The sequence below is a fragment of the Amphiura filiformis genome, chromosome 8 (genome assembly GCF_039555335.1).
Source record: "Amphiura filiformis chromosome 8, Afil_fr2py, whole genome shotgun sequence".
In the NCBI taxonomy this organism is placed as follows: Eukaryota; Metazoa; Echinodermata; class Ophiuroidea; order Amphilepidida; family Amphiuridae; genus Amphiura; species Amphiura filiformis.
The window spans coordinates 8,410,189-8,435,816 of NC_092635.1; the positions used below are offsets into that span (position 1 = coordinate 8,410,189).

General features: G+C 35.5%; 1 protein-coding gene across 1 annotated transcript; it reads right to left on the minus strand.

Moving 5' to 3' along the window:
- Positions 1-2,505: 2,505 nt before the first annotated feature.
- On the minus strand, positions 2,506-7,944 carry LOC140158462 (uncharacterized). Its single transcript, XM_072181555.1, has 2 exons — positions 7,686-7,944; positions 2,506-3,626 (listed from the first exon to the last, which is right to left on the minus strand). The coding sequence occupies exons 1-2, from the start codon at positions 7,942-7,944 to the stop codon at positions 2,506-2,508; spliced, it is 1,380 nt and encodes a 459-aa protein (XP_072037656.1).
- Positions 7,945-25,628: the final 17,684 nt, after the last annotated feature.

The following is a 25,628-nucleotide window of genomic DNA, read 5'->3' on the forward strand; positions in this document are numbered from 1 at the left end:
GGCCTGTCATATGTATTAAAAAACAACTAAAATTCATCCACTGTGTCTATTGAGCATGTAAAAAATAGCATGTATGAAAGAATCACCCAAGGCCATGATTTGAGTCTTGTAACACATTGATTGAAATCCAGTATGTATAAAAGTGCGCTTGTAACACATTCATTGCTTCAGAGTGACTTTTGAAAAAAAAATTGGATTTAATAAAGGAAATTGTGTGGTTTATATTACATGGCAGAATGCTTATCAACATTATACATACCTGTATTTTGTATTATCTTACTAGTGTTAATCTCATTCAAACATTGTTGTCTTTGTATATGATTCAAAAAACCACCCAAGTCCAAAATTTAAAATGAACCCCACGAAGTCCGTGAAATGCTAATCGTCATACTTAATACAGTTAAACCCACTCATTTGCACGTAAAACTTACCATATTGAACAGGTAAATATAACTGAAGGAATTAAAATGATACACGTGTTTTTCTCTCAAAATCACTTCCCATGGACTTGGGTGGGTTTTGTATTCATGTATTCAATTATATCAATCGGCTCACAACTTTTGACGATATGCTCTTTTAAAGAAATGTACCCGTTTTTCACTCTGTCCACGGAGAAGGTTTGGCTGCTTTAAAGATTGAAAAGGAGTACACATACCATGCATGAATATCAAACATTCCTCAATGATAACTTTATTTATGGAATGGGCTTTACCGGTGGGTTAACGGGCAATGGATTTTGTTAATAGTGGCATTAATTTGTGGGTAAAATGGATGCCGAATGGGACTTCTTTTGCTTTACTTGCAATTACTTATTTTTGCTTTGTTATTTATGCCTTTTTGTTTTATTATGTTTCTTACTTTCTTACTTTGTTGTTTCTTGCTTTTTTTATAAATATTTACAACATAGGTAATTTCTCTTTTTAGGATAAAAGGTAGTCCTAAAAGGCTGTTTGGTTTGTCTTTGGTTCTTCTGAAGTGAGTTTACTGTGCTGCTCTGCCCTCTACCTGGTTGCCTCCTTGGCGAATACAGGTTTCAGCCCTGGTCCTCATTGCATCAATTGCGTTGTGTACCATCCTTGTGCGCCGGATACTTGCGAATGCATTCAGTAATACATCATAAGCCATCCCAACCACTCTGTTTGCTATCCGTGGACAGAGTGAAAAACTGGTACTTTTATTCAAAAGAGCATATCTTCAAAAGTTGTTAGCCGATTGGAATAATTGTTTTGGTTTATTAAAGCTAATGATTAAAGGTTTCTTTACATACCAAAATATATTTAATCAATTTTTCTGAAATAGGAGAAAATGAGGGCACAATGAGGGGCCTATTTTTTTGGGACACCCTGTACGTATAAACGTTCAGCATCCTTTTGTCACACGGGTGATGGAACACAGTTTAAAATTCCCTCAAAGCCTGCATCATTCCACATTTCACATTTCAGTGCCATTCAGTCAGTACTTAGTTCATTAACTTGTGGAATACATTTCTTTTGATGTTTTCCACAAATTATGAAGAATGCAGGTTAACAAAGTTCTTTGTATCTGATCCAGAATGTTCACTTACTTGTGTACGTTTCAACAACAGCTGTTGTCTTTATCAACACTTGATGGGTAGTGACTGCTATTGGCAACCGACGCTAGAAGTAGTTCCAGCGTTGATCTTGGAGTTGCCAGTCTGTTTTCCTTCAAGGGATTTTCTTGATCCCTGAGTCAGGAACTCATCAAAAATGTGAGAGAGTTGGTACTGTCCTTCATCTCTGTTCATGGTGTTGCCCCTCCGCTTTCTTATTTCTATAGCCTCCTTTATCCAGCGAGTGTATCTATTTTGCTCTGTGCCGATGACCTCAGCTTCCCCCCATCCTATGACGTGATTCTTGTCGACGACATGATCAGTAATGGCCGACTTGTGTGTTGTTGTTAACGATTCCTTTCTCCCTGCTCTGGTGGTTACCGTTTTACTCACTTTCTCCGCCTCGCTTTTATGTTCCTCAAGTCTTGTGCCAAACTTTCTGCCAGTTTCCCCTATGTAGGACAATTCGCTGTTCATACAGGGAATCTTATATACTGCATCAGTGGTGTTATTTGGATCGCGTTTGTCTTTTGGGTGTACCAGTTGTTTTCTGAGAGTGTTGTGCGGCTTCATCGCAGTAGAAATGTTGTAATTTTTCATAACTCGAGATACTCTTTCTGTGACACCCTTTACATAAGGAAGTACAACCATGCCTTTGCTCCTGGTTTTATCATCAGTCTTTTTGCTCACTTTCTTGGGCTTGACGCTTTGTATCTGATCTTTGACCTTTTTAAAGGTCCAGTCAGGATAGCCGCATGTTCTGAGGGCTTCTTGCACTTTCTTCTCTTCTTCCACTTTATCCTCCTCCTCTGTCACAACGCTGTCTTTCCTGTTATACAAAGTGCGTATCACACCAAGCTTTTGATGCAGAGGGTGATGGGACTGATAGTTGAGGTACTGGTCTGTATGAGTTGGCTTACGGTAGACCAGTAGCTTTACGGTGCCGTCTTCTTTTTCACAATCAAAGTATCCAGAAATGGAAGGCTGCCTTGAGATTCTTGCTCAAAGGTGAATTTTATTGAACCCGACTTGTCCACTTGGTTGATATGATCGGTAAGACGCTGGACACTGTCTTTGTTTATAACTTCCAACACGTCATCCACATAACGCAACCATAGCTTCGGTCTACAGTCTAGAGGTGCCGTAGCAATTGCCTGCTGTTCCAGAGCCTCCATGAATATATTGGCTGCAATCGGGGATACATGGCTGCCCATCGCAGTACCAAAAAGCTGGCGGTAAATCTTACCTCTAAAGGTAAAATATGTGGTAGTTAGTATGAACTCAAGAAGTTCTACCACATCCTTACTGGCTAGCTTAAACCCTGTCTCTCTGTTGTAAACACGCAATATGTTTTCATTCTCAAGTCTACGTTGAACAATGTCTAATACTTGGTCTATGGGGGTGTTGGTGAACAAACTAACTACGTCATGCGAGTTGAGAATGTCTTCTTCATCTATGACCACTTTAGCGAGATCTTCAGACAATTGTTTGGAATTCTTGACATGATGTTGAGTGTTACCAACCAATGCACCTAAAATATCAGCGAGCCATCTCGATGTGCTATACCCGATGGTTGCTGTATAGTCTACGATTGGACGCAATGGGGTGTTAAGCTTATGGATTTTTGGCGTACAATATAATCTGGGTACATTTTCCGCCGTAGGATAGAGCTGTTTATACTTCAATTCGGTGATCTTACCTTCCTTCTTGAGACCTGTCAACTTGGCAACTAATTTCCGTTTGTACCTCTGTGTCGGGTCAGCCGGTAGTTCCTCGTACGTCTTCTTGTCTCCAAGCATGGTAGTAACTTTCTCTTCATATTCAGCTTTGTCCAGTACAACGGTCGATTTGCCTTTATCTGCAGGTAATATTATGATATCCTCCACTTTCTTCAAGTCTTTAATAGCTTTCCTTTCGTCTTTGGTGATGTTTTGTTCCGGTACTTTCGATGATTTCAGCGTGCTTGCTATTTTACCTCGAAGTTGGATTCTATCGTCCTGCGGTAGGTGGGTGCACGCCAATTCGGTTGCTAACACAAATTCCTCCGCGCATATTTCTGGTGGCGAGATAGCAAAATTTAGACCTTTTGACAAAACGCTGGTTTGTGCAGGGTTTAATTTGTATTTCGAGAGATTGATGACCCATTTTTTGAGTTGGGAGCCCGACAGATCGATGTTTGAAGCCTGGGACTTTTTGTTTCTCGCGGCGGTTTTCTCACTCAGAATCTCTAACTTCTGTAGGTGACGAATAGCAGTCACTACCCATCAAGTAGTCACTACCCATCAAGTGTTGATCAAGTGTTGATAAAGACAACAGCTGTTGTTGAAACGTACACAAGTAAGTGAACATTCTGGATCAGATACAAAGAACTTTGTTAACCAGTTTACTATACCGATCCTGATGAATCTGTTCAATTATGAAGAATGCAGCTGGAAATTTGATTAATTATGGGTTTATTACTCAGAAAATCAAAATTGCAAATGAGAAACATGTAATAATGACTTTCTGTTTAACCCGACTGGCATTTCTGCAAAGTGACGTGAGCTGAGATATTTGGGTTGACAAGTGTAGTTTTTGAGATTTGTTCACATTTTTAAAACTCAAATATGTCAATATTAAAACAGCTATAACTTTGAAAATATATAAAGCATGAGCTTCATAATTATTTGCTGTTGAGAATACATGTCATATGTATTCTTAATATTCGTTTGCAAAAAAAAATTGCATCATACATCTTGATGCAATATTTGTAGAGAAATCCATTATTTTGATGATTTTGCTTTGACCAAAAAAAAAAAAAAAAAAAAAAAGTAAAGTTTACATGGTAATAAATGGAATATCTAAACATTTTTAAAGATATTATAAATAAAAAGTAATGCATTAATATGAATGTGTACATAAAAAAAAGTCAATCTCAAAACTTGAAATCGAAGGTCAACATAAAACGTTTTTGGCAGTTTTGCCATCAAAGTCGACTGTAAATGGCAGGAAATGTGATTGCTATGGTAACTGACCAAACTGTGACTCCTGCAACTATCCTGAAATTTATGTACTACATGTAGTAGAACAGGCTAAATACTTAACTCCAAACATCTAACTCCTTGTGCAGTTCTCCAAACTCCTCCAGGTCTTTCATACACTCAAAATCTTTTTCGTTGCTGTATTAAAATAGCATAATCATTGGCTATGCAAACTGGCTCAAATGTCCCTCCTTTTGAAGCACAACGACGACCAACACACATTATGTAGACAGTCCACAATCTCTCCTCATATTCTGCAAAGAGCAAACTAAATTGCTTTCCACTTTTGTACTCATCAAAAAACCCATTCTGTCACATTTCAACACTTCCTGTGGGTATTCCCCATGATGTCATATCCATGGTGCAATACACTTAGAGCATTATTAACGAATAAAAGGGATTTCCCAAAATGTCTCATGAAATAGATTTTAATTGTGTAAACAGAGATAAATAATTAAATTACTCAGGGCACATCACAATTATATCAATACATTGGTATACGTTTTATATTCAACTTAAATTTTAATCTTTGTTCCATGCTTTACCATGTAAAATTCACCGTTTGGGTCAAAATTAAATGAAATCACCGAATTAATATGCTCAATTATTTTGTTAACAGATAAAGAAGCAATGTTTTGTTAACGAATATCAGATATAATAATAATTATATGTGACATGTATAATTCTCCACAGCAAACATGAAGTTCATACTTTATTAACTTTCAAAGTTATAGCTTATAAAACTGGATATTTTTATTTCAAATATCTCAGCCCACGTCACTTTTCAGAAATGCCAGCCGGGTACAATGAAAAGATCAGAGTGTGTAGATACATTTTAACACCATATGAAGCTTCGTCAAAATGGCCTATTGTCTTTTGGGTAGCATAAGTCAAAACTGTAGGTCACAGAAATAGGTCACTGTGAACTTTTTCAATTTTTCAATTCAATAATCCAGCTCAATACATTGATATACATATCTTGTCAAATAAATAAATTTTCAATCCAATAAAAATATTCTAAAATGGGCTTTTTGGTTTTAAAAAATGATAAAAATCATATAAAAAACATGTTTTAACCCAAATTTCGTCTCAATATGATATGATGGAATATTTTTGTTCACAGATATAAAATATTCATATATGCCCTCTGTTACTTGGAGTAAATATTAAGGTTGCAGTCAATTTTCTTTTGAAGTTATCGCTAAAAATTGGACAAAAGTCACAAAAAACAAATTTTAAACCAAAATAACTCAGTTCACGTCACTTTTCAGAAATGCCAGCGGGCTTTTAAGATAGATAGAGGAGACTCTGGCGATTATTTCTAACCCGGTTGGCACCTTTGTCCAAAATGATGCACGGGACCATATGTAGCCAAAAAGTGGCCTTTCTACTACAAAAAGTTACGTCTAGCGTAAACCATACCCTATAGGTCTTCAAGAATTATGTTGATTTGGGGACAGATTATTTAGTGCCTTGTAGCTGTATAAGAAGCTATATTAAAGAAGGTTTTAAACATGATACGTTTTTTCATGGGTAGCCAGTGGAGTGAGTCAAAACGCTCAGATGACGAGTGGCGGCGAGGGATTTAGAATACAATAGAGAGTTTGTGAAACGAAGTTTGAAAATTACTCAACTACGACGGCAACTTTAGAAATATAGATTGGATTTCGTGCTGAAATTTACTTTAAACCCGAACGTCTGGTTGGTTACTGCATTAACAGCATCTTGTTCCTTAAACTCAAGATGGGCGATCATTAGAAGGGAATGCATGAGAGCTTTCAAGCGACTGCATCAAGATATATCCCTTTTGTTTGGTCAAGTGGGTTATTAGTCATGCTTAAAGACAAAAGACTCTACCTTGGGCGCTCCGTTTGAATAAACATGACTAAACTCGCTATAATTATCAACAAGGACTATGTCGAGACAGTTGACGTTGATGTAAGCACTATACCACAATAGTACTTTCTAATTGCCAAAGAGGGCGCTTTTAATTCTGAACTGCATTTCGCAAACTCGCTAATGAGATCAGCTCTGCAGCTCTGTGAGCGGCTCGAGAAGAGCAATATCGGTAGACTTGCAACCAGATAGATAGGTATTTGCACAGTCTAATTGGGAGAGAACAAGTGCCCGCATTACATTACTACACGTTTCTTGACCGATATAACAACGAATTCTAGAATTATTCCAGAGAAAGAAATTTTAAAAGGAGGATATATGAGACGACATGTTCATTACTGAATCAAAGCTTACGCCCAAGTATTTGATTGTAACTGAAGGCACTTTTTCAGTGCTATACGGATGCAAATTGTTGTGTTGATAAGGCGATGAATTTTATGTAGCGATCTTGAAAAATTAGTCTTAGGATAGTTAAGTTTGTCTTCTATCATCCAACAACGTATTTCTTCTACACGGGATGGATGACATCTTGAACAGAGCAATTGCTCTATCATACATTATATATGTTGGTGAAACTATAAGTAAAACACCCAGTGTTAAGAAAGTGTCTTTTACACTGTTTATTTTGGTGTGTAAATGTCTGTAAATGTGTTGTGTGAATTTTTTTAATGCTAGTATTATAATAGGCCTTTATATTTGAGGTGGTGTAACGCTTAATTCAGGCTTTTGCCTTTTGTTGCATGGCCACTATCATTTTAAAAGTTCTATTTTGCTGCTTTATTTTATTTGCATGTATTTTGATGGAAATAAATTAAATATGTATGCAAATATGTAAACTTAACATTATACAATACATCTTTATACAGAGTGGTCCAAAAACAATTCTATTTTAGAGGTTAATTTCGAACCTTTTTTTGGTTTAGAACAGTTATTCCTAATATTGACATATATTTTAAATATATTTCTTTTTAAGAATATGTGGTGAATAAATGAAAGAAAAAGAAGTTAGAATGACAAAATAGTGCTAGTTTTAAATCAGAGGGTACCGAAATTCACTCTTGACATTGGAAAAGAATTAGGAAATTAGATAACAATTACATTATCAAAGGTTTAATTAAGTAAACAAATCCAGTAAACTACTCACAACTTTAGCTTTCGCCATCTTGGATGATGGCGTTCTCAAAAGTGACTGGCTTCACTGCTTCTCCCGCAGAAACCGGTTGTAGCCTCATTCCCAGGGTGCGATGGTGCAAGCAGTGAGTCATATACGTCATCTAGAGTGTATGGGCCTATGTGCCGGTTCATGGTGGCGGCCCCTTTTCTCCTGATCCATATGGCCTCTCTGACTTGCTTCCTTGTCAAGTATTGTAGCTCCCTCCAATCTATGACATGGTTTTCGGCAGCGACGTGGTCCGCAATTGCTGATCCGCGGAACCAAGTCACTTTTGAGAAAGCCATTATCCAAGATGGCGAAAGCAAAAGTTGTGAGTAGTTAAGTTTACTGGATTTGTTTACTTAATTAAACCTTTGATAACCAAACCAATCCTACAGATGAAACTGTTCAGTAAACAATTACATTGGTTTCACCTGGAGCCATTTTTGAATTCCATGTAGACCTACATGCATTTTGTAAGTGCGTGGCTTATTTCTAGATAAGAGAGTAATACTTAAAGTTAAATTCATAAAAAGGAACTATTTGCATTTTGTAATGAAAACATGAGACTTGATGTTACAAAAGTAATCTTCTTTTATTTTTTAAGCTATGTGATTATGTTAAACATTAATATGAAATTGCTAAAAAATATGTGCGTATATACTGAGCAGTTAGTCTTACTGTGTTCTTTTGTAAGAGTCAATTTGATTAATACCGATCATTCGACCAATCATGTCTTCATTATCACAGACCTGTAATTTATCATAAATCATGCATTAGTAAAAGCGTTCTAACATAAATTATGACAAAACATAGGTCTTGCGAATATTTCAAAAAATCAATTTGCAGCGTTAGTCAGCATGGGGCGACAAACTCTTTATTGGATGCAACTAAACGCATGGAGCAAACCTAATTTTGACCATTTGACTTAAAACTAGTGCTACATTGTTTCACGAAATACTCTTAAAAAGATGTTCTTCAAGAATATGATACAAGAAAAGGAAAAAAAAGAACCTTTTCAATTTAGAGAGATTAAAATAGGGTAAAGTTGTTTTTAGACCACACTGTAATGGTTTTCTTCATCCTTTTCAATCATAAAGTAAACCTGAAATCTCTTTATATTAAGGTTACTTACTATTTTTGCTTACAGTGTAGGGCCAAGAGAATTCACTTTATCATATTAAATAAAGAACTATTTAAAGAAATCAAAGACGTCTCGGAGTAATAATTGTAGTATATTGAATGGCTGACCAATGAAATATATTTGATATATTCAAAATATATTTGAATACATACCTGAATACAAAACCCACCCAAGTCCATACTTTGACCAAATTGAGTTAAGCATGGGAAATTGTTGCTTATACATATGTCTATCATAATGTATGAAAGAACAACACAAATCCACCCTCTACGTGCTTCTATTGAGCATGTGAAATCTACAAACCACCCAAGGACTTGGATAGTTACACACATATTGAGGTGATAGCAACAGTGATGACGAAATAAGTGGTAAAAACGCAGAAATGACGCTGAATGAGCACAGAACAAGAATAATACAAATTCCTTTAAAAGGAATAGGGCGGGCAAATGAAAAATTGTCAAGAGAAATGAAAGAATGAGTAAGTCAAGTTCACAATTAAAAACAGGGAAGATATGACACAACATCGATTTCCAATGGGGGAATAACACAAAGCGTATAAACATAGTTAAAAGAGTTTTTAACTTTATACGTTTACACGTTTGTTATTCCCCATTGGAGGTTGTGTCATATTTTCCTTGATTTTAATCTTATCTATTGCTTATCCTTTGTTCTCTGCTGGTCAGTTGGAACAGATTTTCCCTGTTTTTATATTAACCCTTCACATCATAACAGAAGACGTTTTATGTTAACATTTTATATAAAACATTGTTATAAAACTTTTGTAGATAATAGTCATTTAAAACATTTTCGTAATCATACCTAGAGTTTTTTTTATCATCAGATAGAAAGACTTCTGCTCATCTTCTCTGGTGAGACAACAGGGCTGGTGTATCTTTCCATATCAAAGTTTAAAAATCTGTCATATCAATTTCCTCAATATGTTGTTTTGATACAACTTATGAGGGGAAAAGTTTGATTTTACAATATTTCGATATTATTTTTTTAACTTTGTAACTTTATTATGATTAACATAACTGTATTTCAAAGCGTCAAACTATATCATTATTGTGTCCCAACAAAAATAATCCAGGGAATAAAATATTCATTCATATGTTTATTTATTTTATTCAACCTGGGTCATTTCTACTGGTGCACATGCATTCTAATAATTTGTCTATAATACCTTATACAAGCATGAGCAAGCACTATTTGTCACAAGATTTGAAAAGTAAATAGCCTATGTACACACTGAACACAATGCACACGCTGTATTTAAGTACATGCCGAAGCTATCAGTATAAAATGATATGTATGACCTTCACGATGCTATTAATTTAGCACAACGATTAGGAAAACTAGCAAAACTGGTGAACTGGTACTGTTCAAATAAAAACATCTGCAAATCTTGCTGCAATTTCCAAATAGTATTTCTATTACTCAAATAATTATTTTTGTTATTTCTTTTAATACAAACACATTACTGCCTATGACGACTTTATCGTATTACTTACATATCAAAATCAAGTAATAATTACAAAACTCGCCGTAAACTATCACCTCTGTGGGTGTTTGGGATATAACTGGCACGAATATTTTCTCAACACTGCGGCATGTGAGAAAGTAGGTCAATAGTCAGAGAATACAGGGCGGGTGCGGCACGCCGCACCCGCCCAAAAACCTGCGAGCAAAGGGTAAAGAATATATTTACTATGTGATTCAAAAATATCAGCACCCAAATTGTGTTGTTCCCAAAACAAAATATTGTGGGGGAAAGTTCATCAAAATCATCAAATTGTGTCAAAAACATTACTAATATATTCCTCTGGTCATACGGATTAAGAAAATATATAGTTTTATATATCTAGGATGTACTGTTCTTGAGTTATTACCAAAAAGGTCAACCGTTGACCTCTAAAGAGTCAACATTTTAAACTTGCTCCGATTTTGATGAATATGGTGTCAAAATCTTCGTTTTAATAAATGATCTTAAAGCCGTAGTCTCAAAAAAGTGCACGAGTGGCGACTACGTTTTACACTTCCCGCATTGATGATTGCGTCTACGCCTAATAATATACTTCTTTGTATGTTGATTGTACAGTGATTCAATCACTGTACAATGAAGGTACGGTATACAAAGAATTGGTAACATGTCAATGACATCTATGTATTTATTTGGATTTGGGCTCGAGAAAACTGACACATTTATTCATGTATTTATTTATCTATTTATTTATTTATTTATTTATTTATTTATTTATTTATTTATTTATTTATTTAGTTAGTTAGTTAGTTAGTTAGTTAGTTAGTTAGTTATTCATTTTTATTTGTCGATTGATTATTATTTTGAATGATTTTGTGATGATTGAGTGAGCAGATTGATCGATTGCTACTTTAATAGCCGGACTTCGGTTTGAATGACATCGTTCATTAGTATTGATTTATTCTGTTAAGGGGGTACTACACCCCTGGTCAATTTTGTGCCTACTTTTGAATTTTTATCAAAAATTATAGCGCATTGGTGACAAGTATAAAGATATGTATATAAGGCCCCGTATCCAAAGGCTGTTCCCTTGTGGCGTGTGCCCTTGTTCCGTGTTCACTTGTTCCCATGTGACCTTCCACACAGACAACGAACGAAGGTTCAGTTGTCTGTGTGGCAGGTGTATTGGGAAAAAGTGAACACGGAACAAACACACACGCCACTAGGGAATCTGAGGCCTTATAAACAAGGACTACAACTACTGCACTGAAAATTCAGCAACTCAAGGCAAGTAGTTATTGATTTATTGATTAAATATTGGTTTCCCTCATTTTTGACTGTAAGGCCCGTATCCATAGGCTGTTCCCTTGTGGCGTGTGCCCTTGTTCCGTGTTCACTTGTTTCCATGTGACCTGCCACACAGACAACGAACCTTTGTTTTGCTTAGTGGCCGTATCCATAGGTTGTCTGTGTGGCAGGTCACATGGAACAAGTGAACACGGAACAAGGGCACACGCCACAAGGGAACAGCCTATGGATACGGGGCCTTACAGTCAAAAATGAGGGAAACCAATATTTAATCAATAAATCAATAACTACTTGCCTTGAGTTGCTGAATTTTCAGTGCAGTAGTTGTAGTCCTTGCTCCTATAAGGCCCCGTATCCATAGGCTGTTCCCTTGTGGCGTGTGCCCTTGTTCCGTGTTCACTTTTTCCCAATACACCTGCCACACCTGACTCCACAACTGTTGTCTGCGTTGAAATAAAATTTACAGTGCAGTAGTTGTAGTCCTTGCCCCTATAATATACATAAACATCTCAAAAAAGTAACTAACCGCCCTTAAATAATGGCCATTATTCAAAAAGGGGCTATTGTATTACAAATCTGTAAAATGCGTTGGAAGCAGAATTCATTTGATACGATAGACCTGGGGGCACTTTCAAAGAAAGGTTTGGGAATCACAAAAAATCATTCAAATCAGAGAAATACAGTAAAGACACAGAACTATCAAAATTTGTGTGGAAACTGAAAAAAGCAAAAATCAACTACACCATCAATTGGGAAATTATAGAACATCAAACATAAATAAAAGAAATTCTGGCCAGTGCAATTTGTGTCTTGATGAAAAGATAGAAATACTTAACCTCAAGGACCAATCACTGAATAAAAGAAGTGAATTGATTTCTAAATGTAGGCATGGGATTAAACCAGCAGAGAAAAAGAGATAAATACAGGTCCATGGTAGAGTCATTCAGTAATGCCTGATGATCGCCAGCGTGAGCTGGCGTGAAACTCAGAGTAGCACAACTCAATGAAGTAGTGCACAAAATATTATATACATATCTATATATATATTCGAAAATGTCTTGTAGTAACCTTTGAATAATACGTTTGATATTTGTAATGCGATCAAACAAAATCAGTCGGAACTCGGAAACTTATTAAAAATAAGTCCTTAAGGTTGCAATATTAGGAACCAAATTAAAATAATCTGATAGATTTCAATTTTAGATTTAATTTTATATTGAATACTTGACTGGTCCCTAATCATAATCCCTTATAGCCATGTTTTTCGTAATGACCACTTCGTTGCTCTGCTAACTCCGGCCTAATTGGAGTTAGCAGAGCGCGAAGTGCAATTACGAAAAAGGTGGACTGAAATGCGCGATATTGAAGTGCAAAATAAAGTTGTGTGGCAGGAGGGTTCGATCAATAAACCGAAAGGGGCTACAGTACTATGGCCTAAAACGGGCGTTTTAAATCTTTAAAATTCATATTTATCATATTGCACTGAAAAATGAAACAATAAGTAAGTGTGTACCCCGAGGTGGTAAATTATAGGAGAGGCAAACATTTTTTCAGTCAAGGGGGGGGCATATTTCAGGTCGAAACGGGGGACGATTTTTTGTTTCTTGTTTTGGGCACCGTTAGGAACATGTTCAAAAGCTTTCAAAATAAATTCTGATTATATGATTTACGGTTTTAAATTTGGGTTCACCAATTGACAGACCATTTTGAGAATTCACTACCCAGGGGTATATATTCTACAACCACCTACATGGAACCGTTTGGGGAATACACTGTATAATTTATTATCTATTCAAGTCCTAAAAATGTACTTTTATTCTATTAAGAGTGACGCAACTTTGTAACCTGTTAACGTTTTCGGTTGTTAACTCCAAATGTCACCTATAAGGGCGTAACCATACAGGGAGATGAGATGATCAGTCCCGTCAATCAGTCGGCTGTTGAGGTCGGACTGGCGAACCATATTTACAATTTAGACCAGCGAACCTTTAAGGCAAGTTCTGACAGCGAACCTTCGGACTAGTGAACTTTCGGAGTAGTTCGAACTAACGACCGCCAAGTCCCCCATTGAGTTATATGTTCAGACTAGCGAACGTTCGGACTAGCGATCCATAATAATGTCTATTCATTTCTAATGAATGCTCATGAATAATCTCAATGTTTAAAATGGTACCATCAATTCTCAAACACCGTTTACTGAAAACAGCGATTTTGCTTATTCGGTAATTTACAAATTCACAACGATACAGTAACTTTGATTAAGCTAAAAGTCATAGATCATTTATATTTATACCTAAATAAAAGGTTATTTAGAGGAGTCCGTTGGTTCATTGAATAATCAAAATCTTAAAACAAAGTATTTTTTTCATAATAGAATATCAAAATATTTTATTTTGCGAAGTTTCTTGTGACATCTCACCACAACATCCAACCACGGACTAGCGAACCATATTTACAATTTAGATCAGCGAACCTTTACTTTAAGGCAAGTTCTGACAGCGAACCTTCGGACTAGCGGACTTTCGGAGTAGTGAAATCTTCTGGCAACTAAATTTTAAATGCTTCTCATCCTACATGTTATTGTTACACCCTACAATTATGTAACTTGCATATGTATCGCCTGTATCCAGTGCCTATAGGGAGTAAACAGAATTTAGGTTAAAGGTCATTAAAGGGGCATTTCTGGTATATAATCAAATATCTTCAAAATGCTTCTTCTGCCACATATTACATAGCACAATGCACATAGTCACTTGCACGTACACATACATCGGCTTTACCCAGTGCCTATAAATTATACACGAAATTGGGGTCAAAGGTCATTAAGGTGGTAAAATCTTACAATTACATTATATGGACATCTGTAAGGGTATGGGGCTCAAACTCGGTGACAACAAATCTTATGACCAGGGAAACATTCTGCAGGGGTCAGGTCAAAGGTCATGCAGGGGTTAAATTGTAGAAATGCATTTCCTGGACATCTGTAAGGGGTACGGGGCTCAAACTTAGTGACAACAAACTTAATGATCAAGAGAACATTGTGGAACATTCTGCAGGGGTCAGGCCAAAGGTTATCTGGGGTCAAATCTTATAATTTCATTGTCTGGATATCTGTAAGGGGTATAGGGCTCAAACTCAGTGACATCAAATCTCATGACCAGGGGAACATTTTGCAGAGGTCAGGTCAAAGGTCATGCAGAGGTCAAATTGTAGAAATGCATTTCCTGGACATCTGTAAGGGGTACGGGGCTCAAACTTGGTGACAACAAACTTAATCATGTTAATGATCAAGAGAACATTTTGGAACACTATACAGGGGGCAGGTCAAAGGTTTTCTGGGATCAAATCTTAAAATTTCAAAACTTGGCGACAACAAACCTCAAGACTAGGGGAACATTAAGGAACATCATGCATGGGTCAGGTCAAAGGTCATCTGGGATCAAATCTTAGAATCGTATTATCTGGACATCTGTAACTCGTATGGGGCTCAAACTCGGTGACAACAAACCTCATGACCAGGGAAAAATTTTTGGAACATTTTGCAGGGGTCAGATACTTCCAAAACACCAACATGCCCCAGCTAGGGTTGTGGTCTATGACCACCATTTGCCATTAGTGGCACTTGTAATGTTAAAACAAAACGCACGTATCAAATACCCTGCTCACTTTTCAGGTTTTTTAATTTGCTTATTTACAAACATTATGTATTATGATTAAAGAGTTTAACTTCAACACTACACTATTTTTCGCTCATCTGGAACGTTTTCACTACTTCGACTCGCGTCTTCAGCGAAAAATAGTGTAGTGTTGAAGTTTTATCATTTTATCTACCACTGCGTATGAATATCCACTCGTATATTATATATTATATCTGTCATCATCATCATCATCATCATCATCATCATCATCATCATCATCATCATCATCATCATCATCATCATCATCATCATCATCGTCGTCGTCGTTGTTGTCATCATCATTACTGATTACTAGTAACACGTACATCACCACACCAACAAAAATATAATCAGATCAATCAATTTATTTACTGCAAGTCCTCAGAGTAAATTAATATACAAATATTTAAAATCATGTTCTATTACAATCTAATTGCAATTACAAACACAGTTGCTAAATTAAGCTGAAATGAAAAAAAAAGACTATTTGTGAAAATAATTGTTTTAATATTATACATGTATATAGATGAAGGTAACGAATATGACAGGAAAATCAAGAAGTTAATAAAGAAGGGCAATACGATATGAAGACGGTCAGCAAATATTGCACCTGCATGCGCTATATTGTTATAGAAGTACGTATGATAATTTCGATCTAAACTGACGAACTCCAGAAATTTAATCAAATCTATGGCTTTCTATATACACCTGCTTCCAACATAAACAGTTCATATTAAAACTAGAGCGATAACCGCACCATAGCTGAACCATGTGGCTTCGGCAGTATATTGTGGTAGGCCTACATACCAGTGTCATCATTGCATTTAAATTTCAGCTCAATTGAAGCATTTTGAGAACTTGACATTTGACCCCTTTATTGCCCCTTAATGACCTTAAATGAATTTTAAAATATCTTAAACATGTTTAGAATGTCATAAGGATCATAGCATTTAAATTTCAGTTCAATCAGAGCATTTTGGAAAACTTGACCTTTGACCCCTTTATGACCCCTTAATGACCTTAAATGAATCTTAAAATGTTGTTAAAATGTTTAGAATGTCATAAGGATCATTGCATATAAATTTCAGCTCAATTGGACCATTTTGAAAAACTTGACCTTTGACCCCTTTATGACCCCTTAATGACCTTAAATGAATTTTAAAATATTTTTAAATGTTTACAATGTCATAAGGATCATTGCATTTAAATTTCAGCTCAATTGGAGCATTTTGAAAACCTTGACCTTTGACCCCTTTATGACCCCTTAATGACCTTCAATAAATTTTTAAATGTTTTAAACATGTTAAGAATGTCATAAGGATCATTGCATTCAATTTTGAGCTCAATCGGAGCATTTTCGGTTAAAATGACCTTTTTTGACCCCTGTGACCCCAGGATGACCTCTGACGTTTGGAAATATTTTTATTATATTCTTTATGTTTTCCTCTTTCATATGACACCACTCATGGGGTCATACCTTCGTGGCGTTTAGAGATATGTCCATTTCAGACCAAATGGTTAGTCAGTAAGCTAGTAAGCTAGTAAGTAAGCTAGTAAGTAACATTCACTCATATAGGCTGATACCATTTCACGGTTCAGCAAAAAGGATAAATTCATCTTTGAGTCCTCAGCCTCGGCAAGATGAACAAATGTGTATTGTCCGGGTGTTTTGTTACAAATGACTTATCACCAGTGAATACCGACAAATGAATTGAGCTCACATTTGACACGATCAAGCGAAAGGACAACGATGAAGCAGAAAGTCAATATTTTTATCTTAATAAAGAACATTTAATTCGGTTCGATTTGATGTAAATGTCATCAAAATGTAACACAAGAAATCTAAGTTATATATAGTTGAAAAGTTGGGTTTTAAGGGATGTAAAGAACATGAGGATTTGAACGATAAATCAGCTCATTACTAAAAAAAACATTAATTCATTATTGTCTTTTTGTTTTATCTGATCGTGTCATGATTAAGGTATATTATCTTGTGATTGCAAGTACCTAAAGGTTAGCCAGGTGAATATCAACGTTAACTGATCCTCACATTATGATCTAAGTGAGTGAGTAAGCTAGTTGATATGAATATAATACGACAGATGATCCTCAATGTGCGATTTAAACATGATTAAGAGGAGGCCAAATCAGGGCGGTTAGTTAAAGGATAATTTACTTGGTGGAAATTTGTGTTTGTCCTATCAGGGAAAATAATTTACTGGGCGGGTAATCAATGGCATCCAGTTGTGTGGATTTGTCATATTGTAGACATATATAGGCTTAGATTACAAAGTAATTTACCCGTAAATTAATTTTGATGGCTCTTTTATCATTATCTCTTCAACAAAATCAAACCTTTTGTAATTGTCATAGTTCACGTAATGAGATGGAAATAGTTCTATATAAAATTAATTATCATTGGCGTACCGGACAAAATTGCCTTCTTAGTAATTTGTCCTTCTTAGTAGCTCCAATATTGACATCAATGTTGACTACAAAGCAGTATAACATTTATTTGGTATAGTGAAATGATATTTTGATTTTTTACACATGAAAAAGTTTGGCCACAATATGAGCAGAAAAGTGGTAGCATGAAGAGCAACATTTGTTTACTGCACAACCCAGCAAACACAAAACATTGACATAATATTTTGCAAAACAATTTTTGCAATAACATTTTGACAACATGAAACTTAAGAAACTTTGGATATTTGAGGTCAAAGGTTATCTTGGGATCAAATGAGGTCACTTTTTATATAGATTCAGATTCAGCGATGGGGTAATTGCGCTCCTTTGATAAAGCAGACTTTAATGTCAACCTTTACTTGGTGATGATAATCTCTGGGTAAGGAAGCATCAGGGGAGTGAAAATGTTTTGAGGTCATTTCAAAATTGTTTGTATTGGGGTTTAAGTTGATGGACGTAAACCTGAGGAAATTCAGCGTCAATATTGCAACATCGAAACAAACAACTATACAAACATCCATCCCCATCATACCCCTACCCCCGAAGGCAATGAGGATAAAGTGCCTTGCCCAAGGACACAACACGTTGACACCAGTGGGGTTCGAAATCGCAACCTATGGATTATGCGCCGAGCGCCTTATCCACTATTGTAGGCCACACGTGCTCCTCAAAGGAGGAGTAACAACGTAAAGAGCACATAAATATAAGAATTGGAACTGACGTAAGGAATTCAGAATTTGCGAAAAAGTGCTCGATTTTGAGATACTAGTATTTAATCTCTCAAACAAAAATGAACTTTCAACCAAAATGTTTTGAAATACCCCAATCTGTGCACTTCAAAATAATTTTGACAATTTTATTGAAGAAATATGATTGTGAGCAACTTGTCCCAACACATCCCTTGTGGAGGGATTTTTAAGAAATCGTAGGTGGTTGTGTACCTTGACGTTGAAGTATACACTGCATGGTTGCTGGACGACGGTGTCAATTTGCTGCAATGGTACTTCGCATTTTAAAAATAGCTACTACTAAGTATTCTAGCCCTAGTGGCCGACGTTGGTACTACACCGCAGTACCAGCGTCGGTCACCATATTGTAGTAGCAAAGTATACTCTAGCAGATTTTCATTCACTGTGTATCACCGTGGCAGATTACCTTCACGGCTACACCTGGTGTAACCCTAAAGTTACATTTTGATAGAGCTACTCTGAAACTACTTCTATATCAGAGCTAATTCGCAATTGCTCCGTCCCCTGTCAATAGGCTTAATGTACGATTTCCTTCAAATTTTAAATTTGTCATTATATACTCAAAATGCTGAAATAATACTAATAATAATGATCGGGAATGGTTTCTGTTAATTTTGAGCTGAAATAACGAGTTAAAGTGAAAGAAACACTGCTTGTTATTTTGGCCGTTTAACACGCATTTATATGGGAGGACATAAAGTCATAATTCGTTGAATTATGACTTTATGTCGAACTTTGCTCTGTTTACCTACAAACACAAGAAATTTGACCGATTCCATTTAGGTGCAAGTTGTGACACGTGTAAACATTACAAATATGCCAAAAAATCAGGTTTGAAAAAAATTAACCAAATTCATATTATAAGATCGTACATTATGACTTTAAGGGATCTGGAATGAGCGTTTTGAGCGTTTCGACAGTATTTTTTGTGGGACATGAGAGCACATCAGACATATCGAATTGCATTCTGAATACGAAGAATGTCTGTCTGATATCAAATAATTTTCATTTTTTGAAATTCACGATATAATACAAATTTTATGACAAATTATTAAAATTTTATATTTTTTACATTTTTGATATATAACAGTTCTCGAAGTATATTTTATAAATCTAATGATATATTCTTAAAGTGTATGTAGCTGCAAGGAAAAGCCGATGATCAATTGAAAAGTTTGACCTTTCATATTGAAGATATGGACTTTTTTCCCAAAAAAGACCAAATAGTTTTTGGTGTTTTTGGGAAAAAATCCATATCTTCAATACGAAAGGTCAAAATTGTCAATTGATCGTCGGCTTTTCATCCCACCTACATACACTTTAAGTATAAATCATCAGATTGATAAAGTTTACTTCGAGTACTGTTAAATATCAAAAGTATCAATTTTTAATCATTTGCCATAAAATGTGTATCACATTGCGAATACAAAAAAAAAAAAATCAAAATTAGTTGATATCAAAACGTTCATACCCCATCCCTTAAAGAGTGAGATAAAAGTGATAACAAAAGTGAGGCAATCCTAACATTTTCTCACGAAGGAAGTTTTTTATGATTAACTCAATACAATTTATTTTTCTCAAAATTCGGATGTTCACACAATTGTAGTGTACTTTAATGTATATAGTCGGCGATTAAGAAAATGTCCCATTAAGGCCTACGTGTACCTCTGCACGGAGCGACCATTTAAACAAACGGACAGCATTTATAGTAGCTGTTCGAACTCTCGACTGAACCCAGCAAACACAAAACGTTTTCGACATCATTCGCAAAAGGTTATAAAAGGTAGTCAGAAAACGTTTAAATGTCGGGTTATATAAAGGGTACATTAAAATGTATAAAATGTTTTCATAACATTAAATAACATTTTTTTTTGGTAATTTACTGCACAGCAAACACAAATGTTTTACAGAAAACATTTAAATGTTGGGTTATATAAAGGGTATAAAAACGTTTTAATAACATTCCAAAAACGTTTTTGAAAACTTGGTAAAATCATTCTAAACAGAATGTTATTTTGGGGTTGAAAAAATATTTTGCAAAAAATGTTTTCCCAAAATATTTACAATACCGTTTTTAAAATGTTTTCACGACCTTTATACAGACTTGACATTTAATATGGAATACTTTTTCGCAAAATTCCAAGACTGGTCTGGTAGAGGTCTGCATAAACGGCACGGGCTAAATATTAATTGGGGTGTGTCGTGAGATGGTGTAAAATAATTATATGACAGAAAATGTGCTTTCCACCAGTTTACATCATGGCGCTCATAATGTAGTTAATTAGCCTAAGATGGCGGATTTAAGGAGACTGAATTTGATTTTTGTGGGGGTAAAATTTTTGAATTTAACCAACATTATTCTGACATTATTCTGATATTCTGGGATTTGAGGCGATTTTACTGAACCTGAATAACAATAAGTGTTCGTCTGAACTGAAATGCACCTGTGATCTACCAGTTTTGAATGTGGGAGGAGCTTAAAAAAATATGGCTCTATAAAGTGGTATGCACTCAGAAAATTTGAATGGTCCGCTGGGGTCAAATGTTATAAACTTACTGTACACAAAGAAACAGGGTGAGTTTATTGGACAACCAGGAATCCACACAGTTGTTTTTGTACCGTAAGTTTATAACATTTGACCCCAGGGGGGCATTCAAACTTTCTGAGTACGTAAAGCTTCTAAGAGCCCCCATTTTAAGCTCCTCCCCTGTTCAAAAACTTGGTACATTGTAAGTGTATTTCAGCTGTAATGAATGCCAGTTGCTGACGAAGTTTAAGAAATATCACCTAAAACCCCTATAAATTTGATAATAACAGAACCATGTTGCAAACAGTCTGAAATTGTGTCCCTCACAAAGCTCAAATTCAGCCTCCCTAATTCCGCCATTTTAGGCAAATTCGCTACATTATGAGCACCATAATATAAACATATGGAAATCACACTTCTATCAAACAATTATTTTACACCATCCCCCGACACACCCCAATTAATATTTAGCCCGTGCAGTCTATGCAGACTCCGCCCAAGTCAGTCTTGGAATTTTGCGAAAAATATTCCATATTAAATGTCAAGTCTTGTATAACCCGACATTTAAATGTTACTAAAACGTTTTGAAATAAACATTTTAAGAACATTTCTGTTTTTGCTGGGTGCAAATATTTTAACATAATGTTATTTAAGTGTTGACAAAAAATTTAGAAAAAAATGTTTGCAAAAATAGTTTACAATTTCGAAAACATTTTAAAAATATTGTTGTAGTGTGTTTTTATACAAAAAGTTTTAAAACGATTTCATGACCTTTATATTACCTGACATTTTAATGTTATTAAAACGTTTTTACCTAAACCAAAACCCAAAATATAACATATTTAAAACGTTTTAAAAACGTTTTTGTGTTTGCTGGGAGTATAATGTATATCGATTTTGATCATCATCAAAAGCAATCCTGGTAATGGGGGTACGACCTGGTCGCTCCGTCACCTTTAACTTGTCTCTAATTTATAGCTTCGAGTATAAGCATGAAAATATTGTAATTATGAAACACGTAATGATAATACGCTCAATAATTAATTGACATCGCGTGTATGCCAATTATTCTCAGTACACCAGGCACAAAAAGAAACTCGTCAGTTATAGTCATCTTTGACACCCTGTTCGTGAACATCGAGCAAGAATTGACCAAGATATGCGCCTCCAAACCCTCAAACCCCAATATCAAAAGTAGCAATTTGAAAAATTCAATTGTGCATGTTACATGCTTTATTGATTGGCCCGTGATGCTATTGTCTGTCCAAATAACTTAGACACCCGGTTTTTAGGATATATTTCGAAAAGTTTTCACTTTGGCAAAAAGTCATGAAAGAAAAGTTGCTAAACACGGTCAGACCTAACAGAAATTATTAGTAAAGCGATGAAAAAATATTCTTCCTTGTCTACTTTTATTCAATTTTGACCGATTTACAGCAAGATATCTGGGTCCAGCCGAATATTCCTGATGACTTGAAACTTTTGATGGGATAATCTATTTACAGTAAGGGGTGTTTGAACATTGTAATCATGCATATTGATAAGTGATTCCACCCTTTTTCTTTGATCCTTTTACTAATTCACAATAATGGCGGTCTACTCAAATGCATTCAACAAAAGCATGTTTGCAATCTACCGCGAGAGGTCGTCTCACAAACATAACAAATACACTACGATCAAATAGGTTGATGACAATATTTGTTTGAATGGACTCCACTGTGCCATGATTTCGGTGAAGGACACCGGTTCAAATCCTTTGTTTGGGGCCAATCAATAATTTCATGCACAACCTGTATAGAGGCCTTGCATGTGACGTATCATCCCGTAAATATGGCGGACTACTCAAATGCATTCAACAAAAGCATGATTGCAATCTACCGTGACAGTTCACTCACACACATAACCCTGCACTACCATGACTACGATCAAATAGGTTGATGACAACATTTGATTGAATGGACTGCACTCCGCCATAACTACGGTGAAGGACACCGGCTCAAATCCTTTGTTTGGAGCCAATCGATAATTTCATGCAGGGCCTCTATACTCAAAAGATGTCACAGTTGGTGCATTATAACAAATGATAGGGCAAGTTACTATGCGTCTGGAGTGTATTGTGAATTATACTCCTCACCAATAACATCAGAACATTTATAGGGCATACAATTTGTATTTTCTTAGAATTGGGCCAAGCCAAAAGCATGCACAGATTCAAATACCGCGCCGAATTGTTGTAATTGGTTGAGGGACAGCTGAGATCACTTATAGTTAATACACTAAGAATAAATATGCCAATTAGAAACACTGTCTGCATTTTATGAACTGAATTATATTTTTCATTTTTATAAAATGTTTTTGGTGAGGAGTATAATTAATTTACTATTCATCCATTCACTATCCAAAATCACCATACCTACAAATCTGTATAATGAGACCTTCCAAAATAATGGTACCCAACTTCTACCGGATTATTTTTAAAGTGTTGAGAAAAACCTTCCAATTTCAATAGAATTTCTGGTAAACTCTCACGTAAAAATCCCGTTAGGTCTCAGCGAATGTTAACACTTTTCTTTCATGACTTTCTTTAAAAGTGGATATTTTTTCAAATAAGTAACAAAAACTGGGTGTCTAAGTTAATTGGACAGACAATAGTGTGCAATACAGCGATGCTTTCCCATTGAAAATCGTTGAAATTGCAACTTTTGTTTTTGGGTTTGGAGGGTTTGGAGGCGCATATCTTAGTCAATTCTTGCTCGATTTTCACAAACAGGGTGTCAAATGAGAAAGCAAAGTATAATTAACAAAATGCATATTTCAGGTTTATTCACATTTATCAGGTTGTTGAACAGCAAGGATGACTATAACTGACGAGTTTCATTTTGTGCCTGGTGTATAATATTTATTAGCAATAATGAAAACGGACAGCATTAGTAGCTGCTCGAACTCTCGACTGAACAGTATATGTATATCGATTTTGATCATCAGCAAAAGCAATCCTGGTAATGGGGTTACGATCTGGTCGCTCCGCCACCTTCAATTTGTCTCTAGTTTATAGTTACGAGTATAAACACGAAAATATTGTAATTATGAAACACGTAATGATGATACTCTCAATAATTAATTGACATCGCGTGTTTGGCAATTATTCTCAGTGTATTTATTAATAATAATGAAAACGGACAGCATTGGTAGCTGTTCGAACTCTCGACTGAACAGTATATGTATATCGAATCCTGGTAATGGGGTTACGGTCTGGTCGCTCCGTCACCTTCAATTTGTCCTTAATTTATAGCTACGAGTTTAAACACGAAAATATTGTAATTAGTAATGATGATACTCTCAATAATTAATTGACATCGCGTGTTTGGCAATTATTCTCAGTATATATATTAGCAATAATGAAAGCTTTCTTACAAATTAGATTGTTATTTTCACAGGGATTTATTGAAAATCTTAGATATTTAATATGCAGCACCTATAGACTAGTTTTCGCAGGGTATTTTGATTAGTAAATCCTTGTCATCATTTTCATTTTTATACCCCTACAATAACTTGGAGTCCACTACCCCATAGAAGTGATCTAGTGGTATGTCCTAACACCCTATGGTATCAAATATTGGTTGACAAAGGTATTGAACTCAACCAATTTTCAAAACACCTTGCTCCTAGACTGATAATAGCTATTACAATAGTGCTGGCCAGAAAGACTTCTCTCAGTGTTCTGACCAATAATTGATTTCGAACCAGAAAGACTCAACTCAGAGTTGAGGCTTTCTGGCTAACTGCAATTTGTTATATTGAAGTGTGGCTAAGTAGAATTTTGCTATTGCAATATGACGTTTGATTGGGTTCTGGTGCTGGTGATTATTTTGATACCAAAATCTCAAAATGGTAAAAAGGTGAGGCTTTCTGGTTCTGAACGCTTGATATTGTCGCCACTATAAACAGACCAATACCGGTTATTTCCCTACATATACGGAATGGATAATTGCAGTATAATCTTTCCGTATATGGCCACTACAGAGCATCGCGATACATTTATTCAAGAAAGTGGACCAGGGTCTATATAACTGCCCGAGCTCAAATTTGTCACTGTAGCAATAATGTTACAAATGAAGCCGGTATCGTTTCGACGACAAACTATTTGAAACTGGCACCATATTGTGTCTCCCACATTGCATTGCGGTGACCATTATGCATTGCGGTGACCGGTACCATTATTCAGTTTAAGATCAGACCGATATAGAATAAGATCAAGAAAACAAAAGAAATAAAATGAACTCCTCAAAAAAGGTTTGGAAACTTTTCAAAAACGGCTGTATATCAGACATTTTTAAAATCTATCTACATATTGTTTCATATCAGTGAAAACAACATTGGTTTTTCCTGTCAACAATGACACCTCATTTATGACAAAAACTTATTCTTTGAAAGACAGAGAGGTCTCAAAGAAAATGTGCCAAACTGCATGACCATTGTCTGCGGATTTGAAGGAATGAATAAATGAATGAGTGAAAAGTTGTTTAGTGCTAGGATGTGATTAACAGTTCTACAGGAGGATCGAAATGGATCAACGCAAGTCAATTTCTCTTACTGGTCACTTCTTTATATTGGTCATTTGTAAGAAAGTTTTAATA

Excerpts from the sequence above, each read along its gene's own strand:
- LOC140158462 (XM_072181555.1), bottom strand. The coding sequence starts at position 7,944 with ATGGCTTTCTCAAAAGTGACTTGGTTCCGCGGATCAGCAATTGCGGAC. Across the intron at positions 3,627-7,685 it reads CGGTTTCTGCGGGAGAAGCA|AAATATGCGCGGAGGAATTT; the intron begins GTGAAGCCAGTC and ends TCTCGCCACCAG.